This window comes from Maylandia zebra, linkage group LG8, assembly GCF_041146795.1.
Source record: "Maylandia zebra isolate NMK-2024a linkage group LG8, Mzebra_GT3a, whole genome shotgun sequence".
In the NCBI taxonomy this organism is placed as follows: Eukaryota; Metazoa; Chordata; class Actinopteri; order Cichliformes; family Cichlidae; genus Maylandia; species Maylandia zebra.
In genome coordinates, this window is record NC_135174.1 from 11,338,406 (window position 1) to 11,352,392 (window position 13,987).

The following is a 13,987-nucleotide window of genomic DNA, read 5'->3' on the forward strand; positions in this document are numbered from 1 at the left end:
GATGGTAGCATTACTTAGGTTTTTGTGGCCTGTTTTCTTTGTTTTGCTTTGTTGTTGTTTTTTTTCTACATTTTATAACAAAGACATCTGTTCAAAATAATTAATTCCAGTTACTTTAAAAATAAAAAGGATGAGGATGGGCTAGAATAACACAAATATTAACTTGTGATGAACTCCTGGAGCACTTGAAACATGCCAGAGATCATAGAAATCTACTGTTCCGTGGTTCTTGGTAAATAACAGAGAGCACTGAATTCTTGGCACCTATGACATATTAAGCTTGTAATATCTTTTTTTGGTGCTTTTACAGGAAATGTAGTTAGCAAAATCTTACAAAAAATCTCATGAATTAGGCTTGAACAGCTTTTTCTTTTGGTTTTGTCTGAACTACATCCTAACTTGTACTTCGTCCTTTGTCCTGCAGGGGAAAAGGACAGAAAATGTGATGACATATTATCTCTTAAAAACACAGTTGCGAGTTTTGTTGACAGAGAGGTTAGAAATGTAATATTTAGTCAGGTTTTTTTAATGACCTTTAAAACACAAGTGTTGTTACTATTTTAGGACTTAAATCCACCATAAAACAAAAATGATCATGACTCAAAAATGTATTTGTGTTGATGTTACTTCATTTGGTTGTTGAACTACACTACACAGAGTTTCATGTGGAGAGAAAAAAAGGTGTGTACATTTATATATGCTGTTGGAAATTTTCTCACCTGTTTATGCTCTCCTTGTTTGAGTTATGACTTTGTCGCTGGTCTCAGAGTCAATTCTGGTCTAACAGGCAAGTTACACAAGAGTGATGTGGACACTGAAGTCTGCATAAGGTACACAAAGGAGTAAATGGAGTGTGTATAGCACTTGGTGCAGTGGCCCCCTGCCCCCAAGCTAGGCAACTGGCTCCAGCAGATCCTAGGAACAACATCAAGATCTCTGTCCAGAAGAGTGCAGTCCTAGAAACAGCTACTGCGCAGGACCCTGAAGCTCCCAGGTCCTAAGCTTGAAGGATAAAAATCACCTGCAGGGGGAAGAGGAGGGGAAAAAAACAGAGATATTATAATTTATTTGGCTTCAAAATATCACTTTTTAAATCTTCTGTCTAATTGAGAAATGTATTAAACTTATTTATGATGAACACTTTTATTTGCATCACATTGTACAATCATTTCATTAGTTTTCTGTGGATGCATGTGTATTTTTATTTTAGGTTGCTTTGCAAAGTAACAAATAATGATTTACAGTTCATTTCATTCCACATGGATTTAACCCACATAGCTGATTGCTGATTATAAATAATTCCCGTGTTCAACTATATCAGCTAAACAACTTAATATTAATACTAATTGTTACCCTTCCTACTGTAAATGCCTGATTTTATCAGACACATGCATATTGTGTAATTATACAGGGTTTGACCTTAAAAAAAAAAAAAAAAAAAGAATTTATTCCAAGCAAACGTTTTTATACAATTTTTTTCTCCACTTTTCTGGACTAATTTCAGCACACAATGGAAAGTTGTTACAACAGCAACAAAATAATCAGAAGAAGAAGAAAAGAAACTAACCAATCAGGGCTCACGTACGACTTGCAGCCAATCAGCGTAAACTTGGACAAATTTTAAAAACTCACCCGCCATGATTGTTATGTTTCTGCACTGAGCGTGTACGTTGCGCTGTCAGGTTTTAGTAAGTAGACAAAAAAGAAAAGAAAAATATTGTACCTCTTTGGAAAAAGAAAAAAGGTAAGTTGGGTTTTTAATCATAAAAGTTGTTCACTTAGATATATTTGTTAACGGAACGTTGAACTCTGCGCGAGTCCTTCTGTCAACAGTCGCGGTGGAGTGGGTTACAAAACTAGCATTGGTTGAATAATTAGCTCGTGTTCCTGGTTCGCCTTTGAAAGTATCTATTTCTACTCACTACACTTTTTAGTAGCAGTAGAACAAAACACTGTGCTGGCTCACGTTTATTTTCTCCAATTTTTGCCTTATTATATTTTGCTTTTACTCAGGTATGTAGTTGGTGTAAGGTTCACGTCTCCTTCAAATCATACTTTAATCCAGTAACACTGACGTTGACATTTGTTTGCAGAGAAACCACCAAGGAAAAAATTAAGCCATCGCGACGCCATTCCTGTCGTTGTTTTAACGCAATTGTTTGAATTTCCGGAGAATAAGAAAAGCGGGAGGGGAAAAAACACAGCGTCAATATTTTTGATCTGTTGGTTGTTGCGTCTGCAAGCTTGTAGCTAAACAGGCCAAAATGAAGCCGTTTTTGCCGTGTTACCATTTATAGTGCCTAGCCTATACCACATACTAAGAAGTGTTTTTTTTTTTTTTGTTTTTTTTGTTTTTTTTGTTTTTTCCCCTGACAGCTCTTGCTCAGTACATTGTCCATGTTTTGGGAATTATTTTTGTGTGGTTTTAAAATTGCCACCACATGAATAATGACACTAATACGTTTAAAAACTGCCTAATTTCTATTCTTATAGCTGATTACAACACAAAAAACGAAAAAATTTTGCCATTCAGTTTTTGATCCCTCTCGTTTTTATCTAATATGACAAATGTCTCCTAATGTCTGTAATATCTATTGCATGCAATCTGCAGTACCTTTCAAAACATTATGTTTCCCTTCTTGAAAAATCCAGATACCTGATTATGGAGTCACGATTTGCTCACCTGCGGCAGCGGGACACCAGTGTGTCGATGCTTAGGGTAAAAATGTCTCGGAGAAGGTCTCATTCCCAGAAGGAGAATCGAGAACGTACTGTGAACACCCGGAGGCAGCTGGATAAACTCCCAGAGCTGGAAATGTCCTCCCTGAATGCCTCTATTGCAGTGGCCAATATGTCAACCATACAAGAGAAGACGAAAAACAATGAAAAACCTGCTAAAGGTATGGCTTCACAGTTTTAAAAAAAATGGACTGCTCTAGCTCTAGCTGATTTGTGCCCTTTCCGATACTTGTTACTCCACAGCAAAAGCAGTGGAAGATAGGCTGAAACAGCTCGAGCGCTGGAAGGAGCGGAAGGCTCTTGAGAAGGAGAAAGAGAAGAGGGAAAGGGAACGTAAAGGGGTGTTTAAGATTGGTCTGTATCATCCAACGGGAACCATTACCTCACTACCTGCTGTCCCAGATGCCTCAGCAAAAATCCAAGAGGTAAGAGGGGACTTATCAAAAAACACTTTAGGTAACTTATTATAAAACAAGTCTGTGAATCACATCCCTATCTTTTTGTTGGTTCTTTCATAACTGTGATGACCACATGATATCAGAGGATATTCTTTTTGGTCTCAGTGGAATTTATTTATTTATTTTTGGTTATGTTTTCAGAAAAAGGCGAACACGGCTCCATCCCAAAGTATTAGAGTCACTCGTTCAATGAAACAGCAGCAGCAAGTGGAGAAGGTACTGTTTTCTTCCACGCATGCACCATTGTTTTCACAAGTTTCGTATTTAACTATTTAAAACAAAAAACTAATACTTTGTTCATTTGTTTTTCTATTGCCTCAATTTCTGCAGCCTCTGAAGATACAAGATCCAAATACTGGACTGAAGAAGGGTAAATTAACTGAATGCCCCTTAACTGAATTTTTATTTTTTTTAAATGCAGCTTTTGATTAGAAGCAGTTTTAGTAATGACCTTCTTCTCTTTCTGTAGGACAACCTGCTGTGGAAAGATCAACAAGGACCCGGCTAGCTTCTGCCAAGCCTGCATCAACTACGACCAAGACCAAAGGTACAAATAATTTAAAAAAACTGCCCTTGAAACCAGCCATTGAGCTTTGTTTGTTTTGCAGTACTGCAATCCTGTGTTTAGCTCTTAATTTGTGTCTGTATTATCCCATTCTACCATAGAAGCACCTGCCGTACGAGCTTTGTCAACCAGATCTGCCAACAGACCTCCAGTTCCTGTGGTAAAAGGCAAACCTAAGGACAAGACTGCAGGTATTGTCTGGTTTGGAAGCTCATTTCATATCGAAACTGGGAAGGGAAGTTAAGAAATGGCGTTGAGGGATTAAAACAAATGGATATTTGTTTGTGTTTAATGTCTCTCACCAGTGTCCGATGCAAGAACCACAAGGAGCCGAGCAAATCTTAATCCTGTGGCTCCCCTGTCTGGTGCACAAAGGAACTGTAAAGGTATCATGAACCATAAAACCAAAACAAAATTTGTTCCAAATGTGTCTGCCTCACTTTACATTGTGAACAGTTGTTGGAATTTCTCTCACCATTTTTGTTGTCCTTCTTTATGAAACACAGAAGCAGTCAATGACACTATCCATCATGCTGTCTCAGAGGTGAGCAGTTCAGTGAAACACACGACAAACTAAACTTGTGAAACTTTTAAGTAACTTGGAGTTTAATTGCTTTGCTGCTCCTGTCGTGTGCAGGAACCTGAGCTGACAGTGCCTGAGATGCAGGACATTGAGAAAAGACCTAGTCCTCCCAGCCCGACACCATGTGCTGAGGAAGAAGACATGGTGGTGGATCAATCTCCAGCCAAGCCTGTTTCTGCTGATCTCGTCCCATCGACATCCTCATTTGCTCCAGAAGGTTTTCTCTTCCAGGCTCCGACTGGCTTGTCATCCTTCAAGTTTGAGCCTCTCACACCTCGTTCAGCAGACTCCTTCCTTACACCAAGGTCTGCTTCTTTTTTCCGTTTCATCTGCTCAAATTTTCCTTTTGCTAAATATGTACTGAAACACTGATGTTGGCCACAGTATTGCAAAACACCAATTAATAGATGTGTTTACTGCTGTTGTTACTCAGCATTACTGTGACGAGTCAGGCAGTAGTATCTTTTCTTTTTTCTTTTGGGCCCTTTTTAAAGAAAATATGTAGGCTTTAGAATTTCAGTCAATCTAAAAGCAGTGCTGTTCTTTCCATCCAGCTCCAGCTTCAACCTTCCACCAGCCCCCGTATTCAGTGATGAGCAGAGCGAATCGTGTCCACCTAAATCTCCTCTGCGCTCTCCTCCTCATACCTCTCCCACGGTTGCCCCTCCAAGTCCAGGTGGATCAGTGGAAACCAAGCACGACGTACCATATTTCAGGTACTTTTCATATTGTTTAGTCTTTCAAAAAAGAACGCCTTTTTTTTTTTTTTTCTTTTTCTTTTAAAAACATTTTCTTTTAAATGCTTCAGATCAGAAATGGCCAATGAGACAGAGAGACTGATGAGCTTGTCTCTCCACTGGGAGTCTAAAGTGGAGGATGAGTCCATCCCAGAAGAAAGTGAGTTTATCTTCTACACCAATTGATTATTAAAACCTTGAATATTTAATTTTGGTTCTGTAGATAGTGGTTGTTTTTCATATGAGGAAAATGGTGGATTTCTCTGACTAATAGTAATTTTGTTATCTTCTTTCTCATCATGTTCAGTGAGAGATCGCATGCGCACAGCTGTTGGCCAAGCACGGCTGTTGATGAAAGAACGCTTCAACCAATTCAGCGGTCTGGTGGACGACTGTGAGCTAGGCCGAGGGGAGAAGATCACCACCTGCACTGACCTGCAGGGGTTCTGGGACATGGTTTATTACCAGGTGATGCCTCGAGAGGTGCAACACACACATTAACACGCAAACAAGGAGAAGTGACCTAACATCTGTTTTGCACTCTTTCCGCATTCCAGGTCGAGGATGTCAACAAGAAGTTTGACGCTCTGAAAGAAGCGGAGGAGCGAGGCTGGGTGGAGGAGCACAAGCCTCCACCACGACAGAAGAAAGTAGTTAAGGTAAAGATTCCTAATTTAAGCTTTGGTTCAATAACACTGCTTTACTTTTGTCAACACACAGCTGTGCCATCATAAAACTAATTGAGTTTTATGGTTGCTGTTTCTGTAGTCATTTGCATATGAAGGCCTCCGTGTTTAAGAAAACAGCTTGTCCCGTCTTTTTCACAGAAACAGCTAGCAGCATCTGCCAAGCCTGCAGGAACTAATGCAGCAGCTAAGGCTCGTCTGGCTGCCGCAAAAGCAGCCATGAAAGCCAAAAAGCAGGCAGCTGAGGCAGAGAAGGCAGCCGGTGCTGCTAACACTGAAGACTGTCTCGTCTTGAGCTCTCAGAATCCACACCCACAAGCAGGGGCTCAAAGGCAGGACACAGTGGTCTTTGATGGAGGCTTCTTCCAGGTGGAGAGCCCAGCTAAACAATCAGGTGACTTGCATGCCAAAAGTTTGGACTTTGGATGACTCTGGATTTGGTCTAATCATATTGCACATGTTGGGTTTTTTCTTTGTTCAGTTAGGAGATCCAGCCATTTAAATGCTGCTGTGCTGCCTGGGGTCTCTCCCTGCTCCACATATCTCTCACCTAGAAGGGTCACCCGGCGCTCCCTTGCGTTGGCTCAGACACCTGTTCAACATGTTCACGCACCCGCACACCTCCGCCTCACTCTCAGACAAACCCCAGAACCAAAGTCTCAGTGCGGCACTCCTCAGGCGACCCAGAGCAGAAGGGACATCGTGAACATCTCAATGGATTTCTCACCTGTCAAGGAAGTGATTTCAGATGACACCCAACCTGACGGATGCCCTGCACAAGTGTCAGAAAAAGTCTTCACAGACATTCCCTCTGTTCCACAACTCCTTCCAGCAATCCTCGAGCCAGCCGAGGATGTAACTGTTGATAACCCTGTCAGTCCAGCAGTTCCAGGCTCTCCGTGCAAACAACCTGCCGTGCCCCCAGCTCCTGAGCCCTCATCAGCCCCGAGCTTTACACTGTCGCCCTGTGCAACTCCTAGCCAACCTTCCGTCTCTTCATCTGCTGTGCAGGGCCTAGTGGAGACTCTGTGTCACACACCAGACAGCACAGTCGTTGAGGTAAAATAAATTTCCCTCTCAATTCTGTTTTGTGCTTCAGAACAAATTTTTTTTATTTTTTTTTTATTTATTTTTTTTTGGGGGGGGTGTTTTCTAGCCATGTAATGAATATATTATTCTCTCGTAATTTTAGGAAATTTCTGGACTGGATTTTGAGAGATACCTCCAGCCCTCAGACAGATGCAGCCTGTCACCAAGGGACACAGTTGCGACAGAGACACTGTCACCCATGGCAGTGGATGTAGCGATGGAGAGTCCTAGAGGACAAGCTACGAACTTTCTTACTGAGAAAGAGTCTGGTAAGACTAATGTTTTATAACTTGGCAACACTAACTAATGAAAGAGATTTTTATGTTGAAGTGTTGTTGTTGTTTTTTTTGGGGGGGGGGGGGGGGGGTTGTCACCACATTTTTAAAAACTACACATTTTCACCATTTTATTCATTCTTTTGCTCACTTCTGTCACGACAGCACTGCCAGTGGTGTCTTCGGTGTTAACTCGTCACTCACGACAGGTCAAAGTTTTTCCACTTTTCTTCTAAACACTAGGGTTTTATGGAGTGGTTAAGTAGATAGATCGATCCTAATGTTTTGTCCAAAATTGTCTTTGTGATTTTTCTCTTTGGATTTTTTTTTTTTCCCTTTTATTCTTTAGGTACAGACAGCAGAGTCTGCCTTGCTTCTCTTCACCCCAGACCTGAAGGACAAGATACGCCAGTCAGTCTGTCCGAGTGACCTCATGGTCTTCACCCCTCCTAATATTTAGTAAAGAGACTGAAGAAAGTAAAGAAGTGTTTATTTTTGACTTGTTTTAGCAACTTTTTACACTTTTTAATATTAAAAAAAAAAACAAAAAAAAACGATTTTTGACGTTCTTAGATGAGTAGAAAAGTGTTCTCACGCAAAGTTCTAATTAAAGTTTTGGTTACAACCAATAAAGAACTCTGTATCTATATCCAATCACAAATGAACAAAATGCTCAACGCTGTTATTACTGACTGCTTTTATTTGTTAAAACGGGATACACAAACAGAATCATTTGTTTCATCTTGTATTCTTCAATTTTCTGGGGGGTTTTTTGCTAAGGGGGGTGAGGGGCATTTCTTCTGAGAAGAGATGCAGTCACAAAATCTTTGTTGCAAAGTGGCAACTTGGAAAATTTGAAGATTTTTCATGAAACCAGCCCTTTACTTGCATGTCTTGTTAATAATGGAGTACAACGTGTGTGAGGTCATTGTATTAATATTTTCACTTCATAATGCTCTAAACTGAACCAACAAAACTAAGGACATGATAGCTGCATGTTGTTCTGACAGCATTATTTGGCTTTTGTTTCATCTTATCTAGAGCAACCTGAGATTCTGGGTGGTGCTTTTATTCCATTATGTTTCTTGTGACCAGCTGGTAATAGTCAGATGCTGGGAAGAAAAAGTGGTTGAAGAATTCATCGACAGTCTTCATCTTAAGTTCCAATTTGCAGTCTTTAGTGTTGTTTTCTGCTGGTCTGCACATGATTTCACCTTCAGGATCGTCTGTGTACTCTAAAGGAAATAAACATGTTAGGCATTTTAGTTCTGACACAATCATTCTGAGAATTTGAAAGTACAAACCAGTTTTAAATATGTGATTTGTGAAGTGTGTATTTACTGTGCATGTCTAGCTTACATTGAATACAATAAATGTCCCTTCATTTTCTGAACCATTCTTATGTAAAACTTTGGGTCTATGAAATTTTGAATCTGTAATGATGACAGTAGGATAACATCAAGGGAAAAGAATTTAAGCCTTTTTAGGTGGTCAGTCTGCAAAACATTTAAGCATTTTCAAGGCGAAGTTATGGACTCGGTTTACATCCCAGTCACCACTGAAATGAAAGGTTATTGGTTTAAGTTCTTCAAAAAAACCCTGCCCAGGCAAGATAAGACCTGCTTCTAGAAGGCCTGAAGTCCTATATATATATACACACACAGGCATGCATACACTGAAACTATAAACCAAACCTGCAGGCTCGGGTATCTCGTTGGCTTCCGTCTTGACATCCCACTGACTTCCATCCTGAGCACTGGAAATCCCAGTCTGCAATAAAGATGGGATTTTATCTTATTAAATATTTTAGCAAAGTTACTGCCAGTTTTGTGGCATATTCCAGAATCACCCTTCACAGATGCAGCCCCAGTCATCTTTTTGTGCATATAGTGTTGGTTGTTTTGTCAACCAATACTGGCCTGTATCGGCTAGTAAAACTGCCAGAAGGAAAAATGAATAACACTGAAAGTAAATGAATAGGGGAAAAAATACAGGAGCTTGTTAATTTTGAAATATATAATTATGTCACAGCTTGCAAAAATATGTTTGGTCCTTAATATGTTTGAACAACTACATATTTTACATGTGACATGACATTACAAGGTTAGCAGATACAGAGATTATGAAAGCGTTGAGACAGGATCTGACCAACTGGAAGGGGCTGTTTTTTGTCTGTATCATCTCTTCACTGACCTCCACCTCAGGCGAATCCTTCCTGGTTTCAGTGTTGGACCCAAAAACCCGATGGTCCTCCTTCAGTGTTTCAGAAACCTGCTCACATGTAACTTCTGCGCAGCCCAGAAGCACCTCAAAAAACTCAAGGAACGTAATCTGCAATGGAAAGAACAGAACAACAGCTCTCATGATTCAAAAAGAGTAATATTGTACCAAAAAACAGCTGAATGAGTTTACTGATGTAAACAGACCTCCAGATCAACACTGGCAGAAAGGTTGTCGGGGTTGTGGCTTTCTGTATTGATGATCTCCAATAACCTCCTTGTGGTCAGCTTATGGTCCAACAAATGGAAATCCTGCAAGTGGTTACAACATGAGGTTTTAACTTTGATTAATTGTTTTTGTGATAAATAGGCATGTCATTCATCCTATCTGCTGTTGTTGTTGATAAAGACATTTAAATCAGATTTGTTTGACCATAAATCCACTTTAATTTTTTTAAAGTATTGTATTAATGTCAAATCTGGGACATAAAACTTTCATTCAGTTTTATTTATATAGTGCCAAATTACAACAACAGTTGTTTCTGTGTGCTTTATAATAAGGGAAAGACGATGCAATAATACAGGGTTAACCCAAACAATCAGATAACTTCTAACAACAAGCACTTGGTTATAGTGGGAAGGAAAAATTCCCATTTAACAGGAAGGAAGAAACCTCCAACAGAACCAGGAGGAAGAGCCACCTGCCGTGACCAGCTGGGAGTGAAGGGAAAGAGGGAATAGAGCAGCAGTAATCATTTAATACTGAGAAGCTTTTAGTTTGCACTGATGAAACAGGCAGCAAAAATGTAATGTACTATTTATACAAGCAAAGAAAAGTGTTACAGTTTGTTGCACCTTGAACATCCACAGCAGGTGATGGCAGGTCATGGTCTGTTCATCCCTGGTGGCTGTGCAGAAAAGCTGAAAGACTTCCCAGCACCTCTTCATATAGTTCATAGCCACCACTCCAACGTCTGGCTGCCTAAACAGAAAGCCTGGACAGACGCAACTATTGTTAATGAACAGTTAGTACTACATACTATAGAGTTAAGCAAGAGTGTTAAACACTACAACATCAGGATTCTACAGGAGTATCAAAACCTGTGAAGAAACCCAATTGAGGAACCAACAAACTACTAAACCAAAACATTAGTAGTAACTGAACTTTTCTTTCACCGATTTGCTCTTTTAGTTCTGATTACAGTGTCGTTTGCTGTTACCTAGCAGTACCGCTGATGAACGGATTGTCTCTGAAGTTCACCAGCTAGTGAAATACAATTTAAATGAATCACATACAATTGGGTCTGTAGCATGTGTAAGCACCTTTTACATTCTTAGCATTTGGAAGGATGTCATCTGTCATCAGTTTGGAAAAACAGGCAGCCAGAAGGTGCTTTGGTGACCTGTAAATAGAGAAAAAAATGAATTATTACAGATAACTGATCATGATTAATCCCGATTAAACAAAGTTTTCTTGAGTATAAACAAACTGATTTTATTAAGTTTATTAAGGGACACCCCAGGCAGTTTCATTGTGATATCTTCTGATAAAGATAGGAACAGGTTCCCTTACACCATGTCTTTACTGTGGATGTGGTGGGCCACAATGACAAGATAGCTGATGAGCTTGCGAAGCAGCACAGGCGTGAAAGGCGAGTGTATCTCTGCTGGATCAACATCCTCTGAAACACACAGAGTGAAAGCGGTTAAAATAACCTATAAATACTCTCAGAGGATCATTCAGTGTCTGCTGTGGAGCAGTCCCTTTCACCTCTGATAAGACGGTCTATCTGTGTCAGAGTTATGCCGTGATGATGAATGTTACAGTCTTTGAGCAGGCGCCAGAACTGAAGACGGGACAGCAGGAGGGTGTTCACCGGGGAGTGGGCATAACCAAGCCTGCTGTAGAAACTACAAATTGACCTCAGCTCTCTTTCTTGCCTCAGCACCACAAACTCCACCTGTTACACATGATACACGGTTTCAGGGTGGGAACACGGCTGTAAATGAGGACGCTGGGCTGAGGACTGACCTGTTTGCGCTCTGTGTCACGTTTTCTTTCCGGGATCATGTCCAGGAGACAGTCAATGTTCAGAGCCATGTCTGGTCCCAGTAAAGATGAGTTACTATGTGACAGTGGGAACGCACCTATGACAAATTTCAGAAGGATTTCAAGACTGCAGGATTGCTTATTTCCTCCTTTACTATTTTGAACATACTCTTGAATACTGTTGCTCCTTACCGAGAGGAGCACTATGTGCTCTCAGGTTGGGTGTGATAATTTGGTCATCCACAAAGTGTCCCTCGAATGCACGCCCGTCACTCAGTGTGAATTTTCCCTAACAAAGGTGACATTTTTCTGAATTTTACAATCAGAGTTGATTCATTCTGCACTTTTAATACATCAATAAGAAAGCATACTGTGGATTTCTCTAAACTTTTTCCAGCTGACAGTGAAACACACCTGCCCGTGCTTTTTATTGTTCTTCCATTCTCCTTCATAGATCGCACCACCAGCGTAGTAAAAGGTTCCCCATCCATGCCTCTGACCCTGAGCAAATTCCCCTGTGTATCGATTGCTCTGGGAATACTGAGATCCATCTTTTCGTCTTAAATTCCAGACATGTGTGCCTTGGCCATGCTGCCGCAGGAGCAACCAAAACATAAATCTGATTCAAGAATTAATTTTTTTTAAGCTTTATAACTTCATATATAATTAAACTAGGGTTTTCTTTCATACCTGCACTCCATCCTGCCATGCCCCAACATACTTCTGTCCCAGATTCAGCCACCGCATCGTGCCCTTTCCATGCCTCTGGTTGGTCTTCCACTCACCAGAGTAAGTGTTCCCAGAAGGGTAGCTATCAGGAACAGATGTTATTGCAGGGTAATTCAAATACAACACCAGATGAGGAGATATATTCACCTGATGCATACCATCTCAGTCCACATCCTTCTCTGTTGTTCCTCACCCAATCTCCTTTGTACCAAGAGTTTTTTTCCTCGTTATAATACGCCGTACCCTAGCACAAACGAGACCAATTAAAAAGAGACAACCAAATTCCTAAAAAATGACAAAATCAATGGTAAATCATACCTTTCCATGTCTCTTGCCCTGATGCCACTGCCCGCTGTAAAACAAGCTGTTTTGGGTACATTTGTAGGTTCCTGTCCCATGTGGTATACCGTTGTAAACCTCCCCCTTATAGGTGCTGCCATCTGCCCATGTATAAGTGCCCTGGCCCATGGGAATATTGTGTACAAACTCTCCCTATTAGATAAATTCAATTCAGTATTTTGCCTGCATTCCTTTATCAAAGACTTTGCCTCCACATTATGTTTCATTACACCTTACTGACCTGTATTTTTATGAGTGTGTATATAAAGGATGGCTGTTTTTAGAAATGTTACATATACATTGACTTTTCAAAAACCCTGCTTAAGAAAGGATACTGTACAGTTAGTTTTTAATGCATAATTTCTGTATGCTACCTCATATTTTAGTCCAGCTGCCCGTGTGAATGTGCCGAATCCATCCATAAGTCCTTTGGAAAACATGCCCTTCACAAAAATACAATTCAAACATACATTTTTGTTATTTGTTTGATGCATTTTTTTTGGAAGGATATAAACACATTTCAAAATATATTATAATATAATAAATCCTTAATTGATTTATGAAATTAGGTCATTATTTGTATTTGAAATTCATTTGTAAAGCTGTACCTTGTACACATGGCCTCCTTCAAAATAAGCTACACCTTGTCCATGAAACTGCCCTTCACAGGTTTCCCCTTCATATCTGTCAGAAAGACACCAAACCTCACACCCTGAGTAACTTATACGTTCTCTAAAAACAATTATTCACATAACTAACGTCGTGAATAACAATGTACCTCTGTTCAGTTAAGATAACAAGTGGGGGAAGTTCATAGTTGCCTTCGTCCTCGGGCTGCTCGTCACTGTCAGGATGATTCTGGAGCTTGATTTGGCTCATCGTCATCGACTTTTAAGATCGTCTACCCTCCTCCGTTTTGGATGTCATACCCAACTGTTATTGTTTTCCCTTTTTATTATTATTTTTCCCAATCAAACATTTTCCTTAGCCTCTTTTCTATTTCTCATCTTGTCTCAAGTACTGCACAAGCTGGGAATAGGAACTTAACCATGGCAACGGACGCTTACAACTACGGAAGCCTGAAAGAAAGCCTTCATTTGAGTTTGCTAGGCTAATCCTTGGTCACACCCTGACCTGGTGGGCTTTGAATGCGCAACTGATCTAGTATTTACGATAACCTTAATAAAAGGCATTTTGTGAGCGCAAATAAGTAAATAATAAAACATATTTTCCAGATACAGCAGTCGGACACTTTCAAGCGTCATTAAACACTCATTATGGATTTCAAAGTAATGGAAAATACATTATTTCCATTGTTAAATTACTTCTGCTAATCTTAAATCGGCATTTGCTACTGGAAATTTAGATAGTCTGATGTGTATAACGTTTACAAATCCAGTGGCTGATAAAACGATCCCAAATCTTGTGGTCCTAAAGTGACGATATTTACAGATCGTTTGCTTTTCTGCATTTGCCTTCAGTAATTTTACCACTCAGGTGTGAATCTAGGTTGACCTC

General features: G+C 40.1%; 2 protein-coding genes across 5 annotated transcripts; one reads left to right on the forward strand and one right to left on the reverse strand.

The window, feature by feature from the left end:
• The first annotated feature begins 1,587 nt into the window (after positions 1-1,587).
• Positions 1,588-8,612, forward strand: dlgap5 (discs, large (Drosophila) homolog-associated protein 5). 2 transcript variants are annotated; one of them, XM_004562335.3, is made up of 19 exons: positions 1,588-1,744; positions 2,653-2,900; positions 2,983-3,164; positions 3,339-3,413; positions 3,528-3,567; positions 3,667-3,744; positions 3,864-3,953; positions 4,068-4,148; positions 4,269-4,306; positions 4,400-4,650; positions 4,900-5,061; positions 5,154-5,242; positions 5,390-5,550; positions 5,640-5,741; positions 5,910-6,162; positions 6,250-6,827; positions 6,961-7,126; positions 7,298-7,341; positions 7,482-8,612. In XM_004562335.3, the coding sequence occupies exons 2-19, from the start codon at positions 2,663-2,665 to the stop codon at positions 7,590-7,592; spliced, it is 2,739 nt and encodes a 912-aa protein (XP_004562392.1). In that variant the 5' UTR covers positions 1,588-1,744; positions 2,653-2,662; the 3' UTR covers positions 7,593-8,612. The 2 variants fall into 2 exon arrangements, with proteins under 2 accessions (XP_004562392.1, XP_004562393.1); XM_004562336.3 differs by lacking the exon at positions 7,298-7,341.
• On the reverse strand, positions 7,813-13,512 carry rsph10b (radial spoke head 10 homolog B). 3 transcript variants are annotated; one of them, XM_004562337.5, is made up of 17 exons: positions 13,248-13,512; positions 13,078-13,153; positions 12,844-12,912; positions 12,449-12,622; positions 12,289-12,374; positions 12,092-12,212; positions 11,816-11,992; positions 11,594-11,690; positions 11,384-11,499; positions 11,123-11,312; positions 10,925-11,033; positions 10,675-10,754; positions 10,207-10,346; positions 9,559-9,663; positions 9,326-9,463; positions 8,827-8,902; positions 7,813-8,367 (listed from the first exon to the last, which is right to left on the reverse strand). In XM_004562337.5, exons 1-17 carry the CDS (start codon positions 13,352-13,354, stop codon positions 8,201-8,203), a joined length of 2,028 nt encoding a protein of 675 aa, XP_004562394.1. In that variant the 5' UTR covers positions 13,355-13,512; the 3' UTR covers positions 7,813-8,200. The 3 variants fall into 3 exon arrangements, with proteins under 3 accessions (XP_004562394.1, XP_004562395.1, XP_076743428.1); XM_004562338.5 differs by lacking the exon at positions 12,449-12,622; XM_076887313.1 differs by lacking the exons at positions 13,078-13,153; positions 13,248-13,512 and having other exon boundaries at positions 12,449-12,482; positions 12,844-12,903.
• Positions 13,513-13,987: the final 475 nt, after the last annotated feature.

Excerpts from the sequence above, each read along its gene's own strand:
- dlgap5 (XM_004562335.3), top strand. The coding sequence starts at position 2,663 with ATGGAGTCACGATTTGCTCACCTGCGGCAGCGGGACACCAGTGTGTCG. Across the intron at positions 5,551-5,639 it reads GGGACATGGTTTATTACCAG|GTCGAGGATGTCAACAAGAA; the intron begins GTGATGCCTCGA and ends TCCGCATTCCAG. Across the intron at positions 6,828-6,960 it reads CAGACAGCACAGTCGTTGAG|GAAATTTCTGGACTGGATTT; the intron begins GTAAAATAAATT and ends TCGTAATTTTAG.
- rsph10b (XM_004562337.5), bottom strand. The coding sequence starts at position 13,354 with ATGACGATGAGCCAAATCAAGCTCCAGAATCATCCTGACAGTGACGAG. Across the intron at positions 12,213-12,288 it reads GAAGGATGTGGACTGAGATG|CTACCCTTCTGGGAACACTT; the intron begins GTATGCATCAGG and ends TGTTCCTGATAG. Across the intron at positions 11,500-11,593 it reads AGCACATAGTGCTCCTCTCG|GTGCGTTCCCACTGTCACAT; the intron begins GTAAGGAGCAAC and ends AATTTGTCATAG.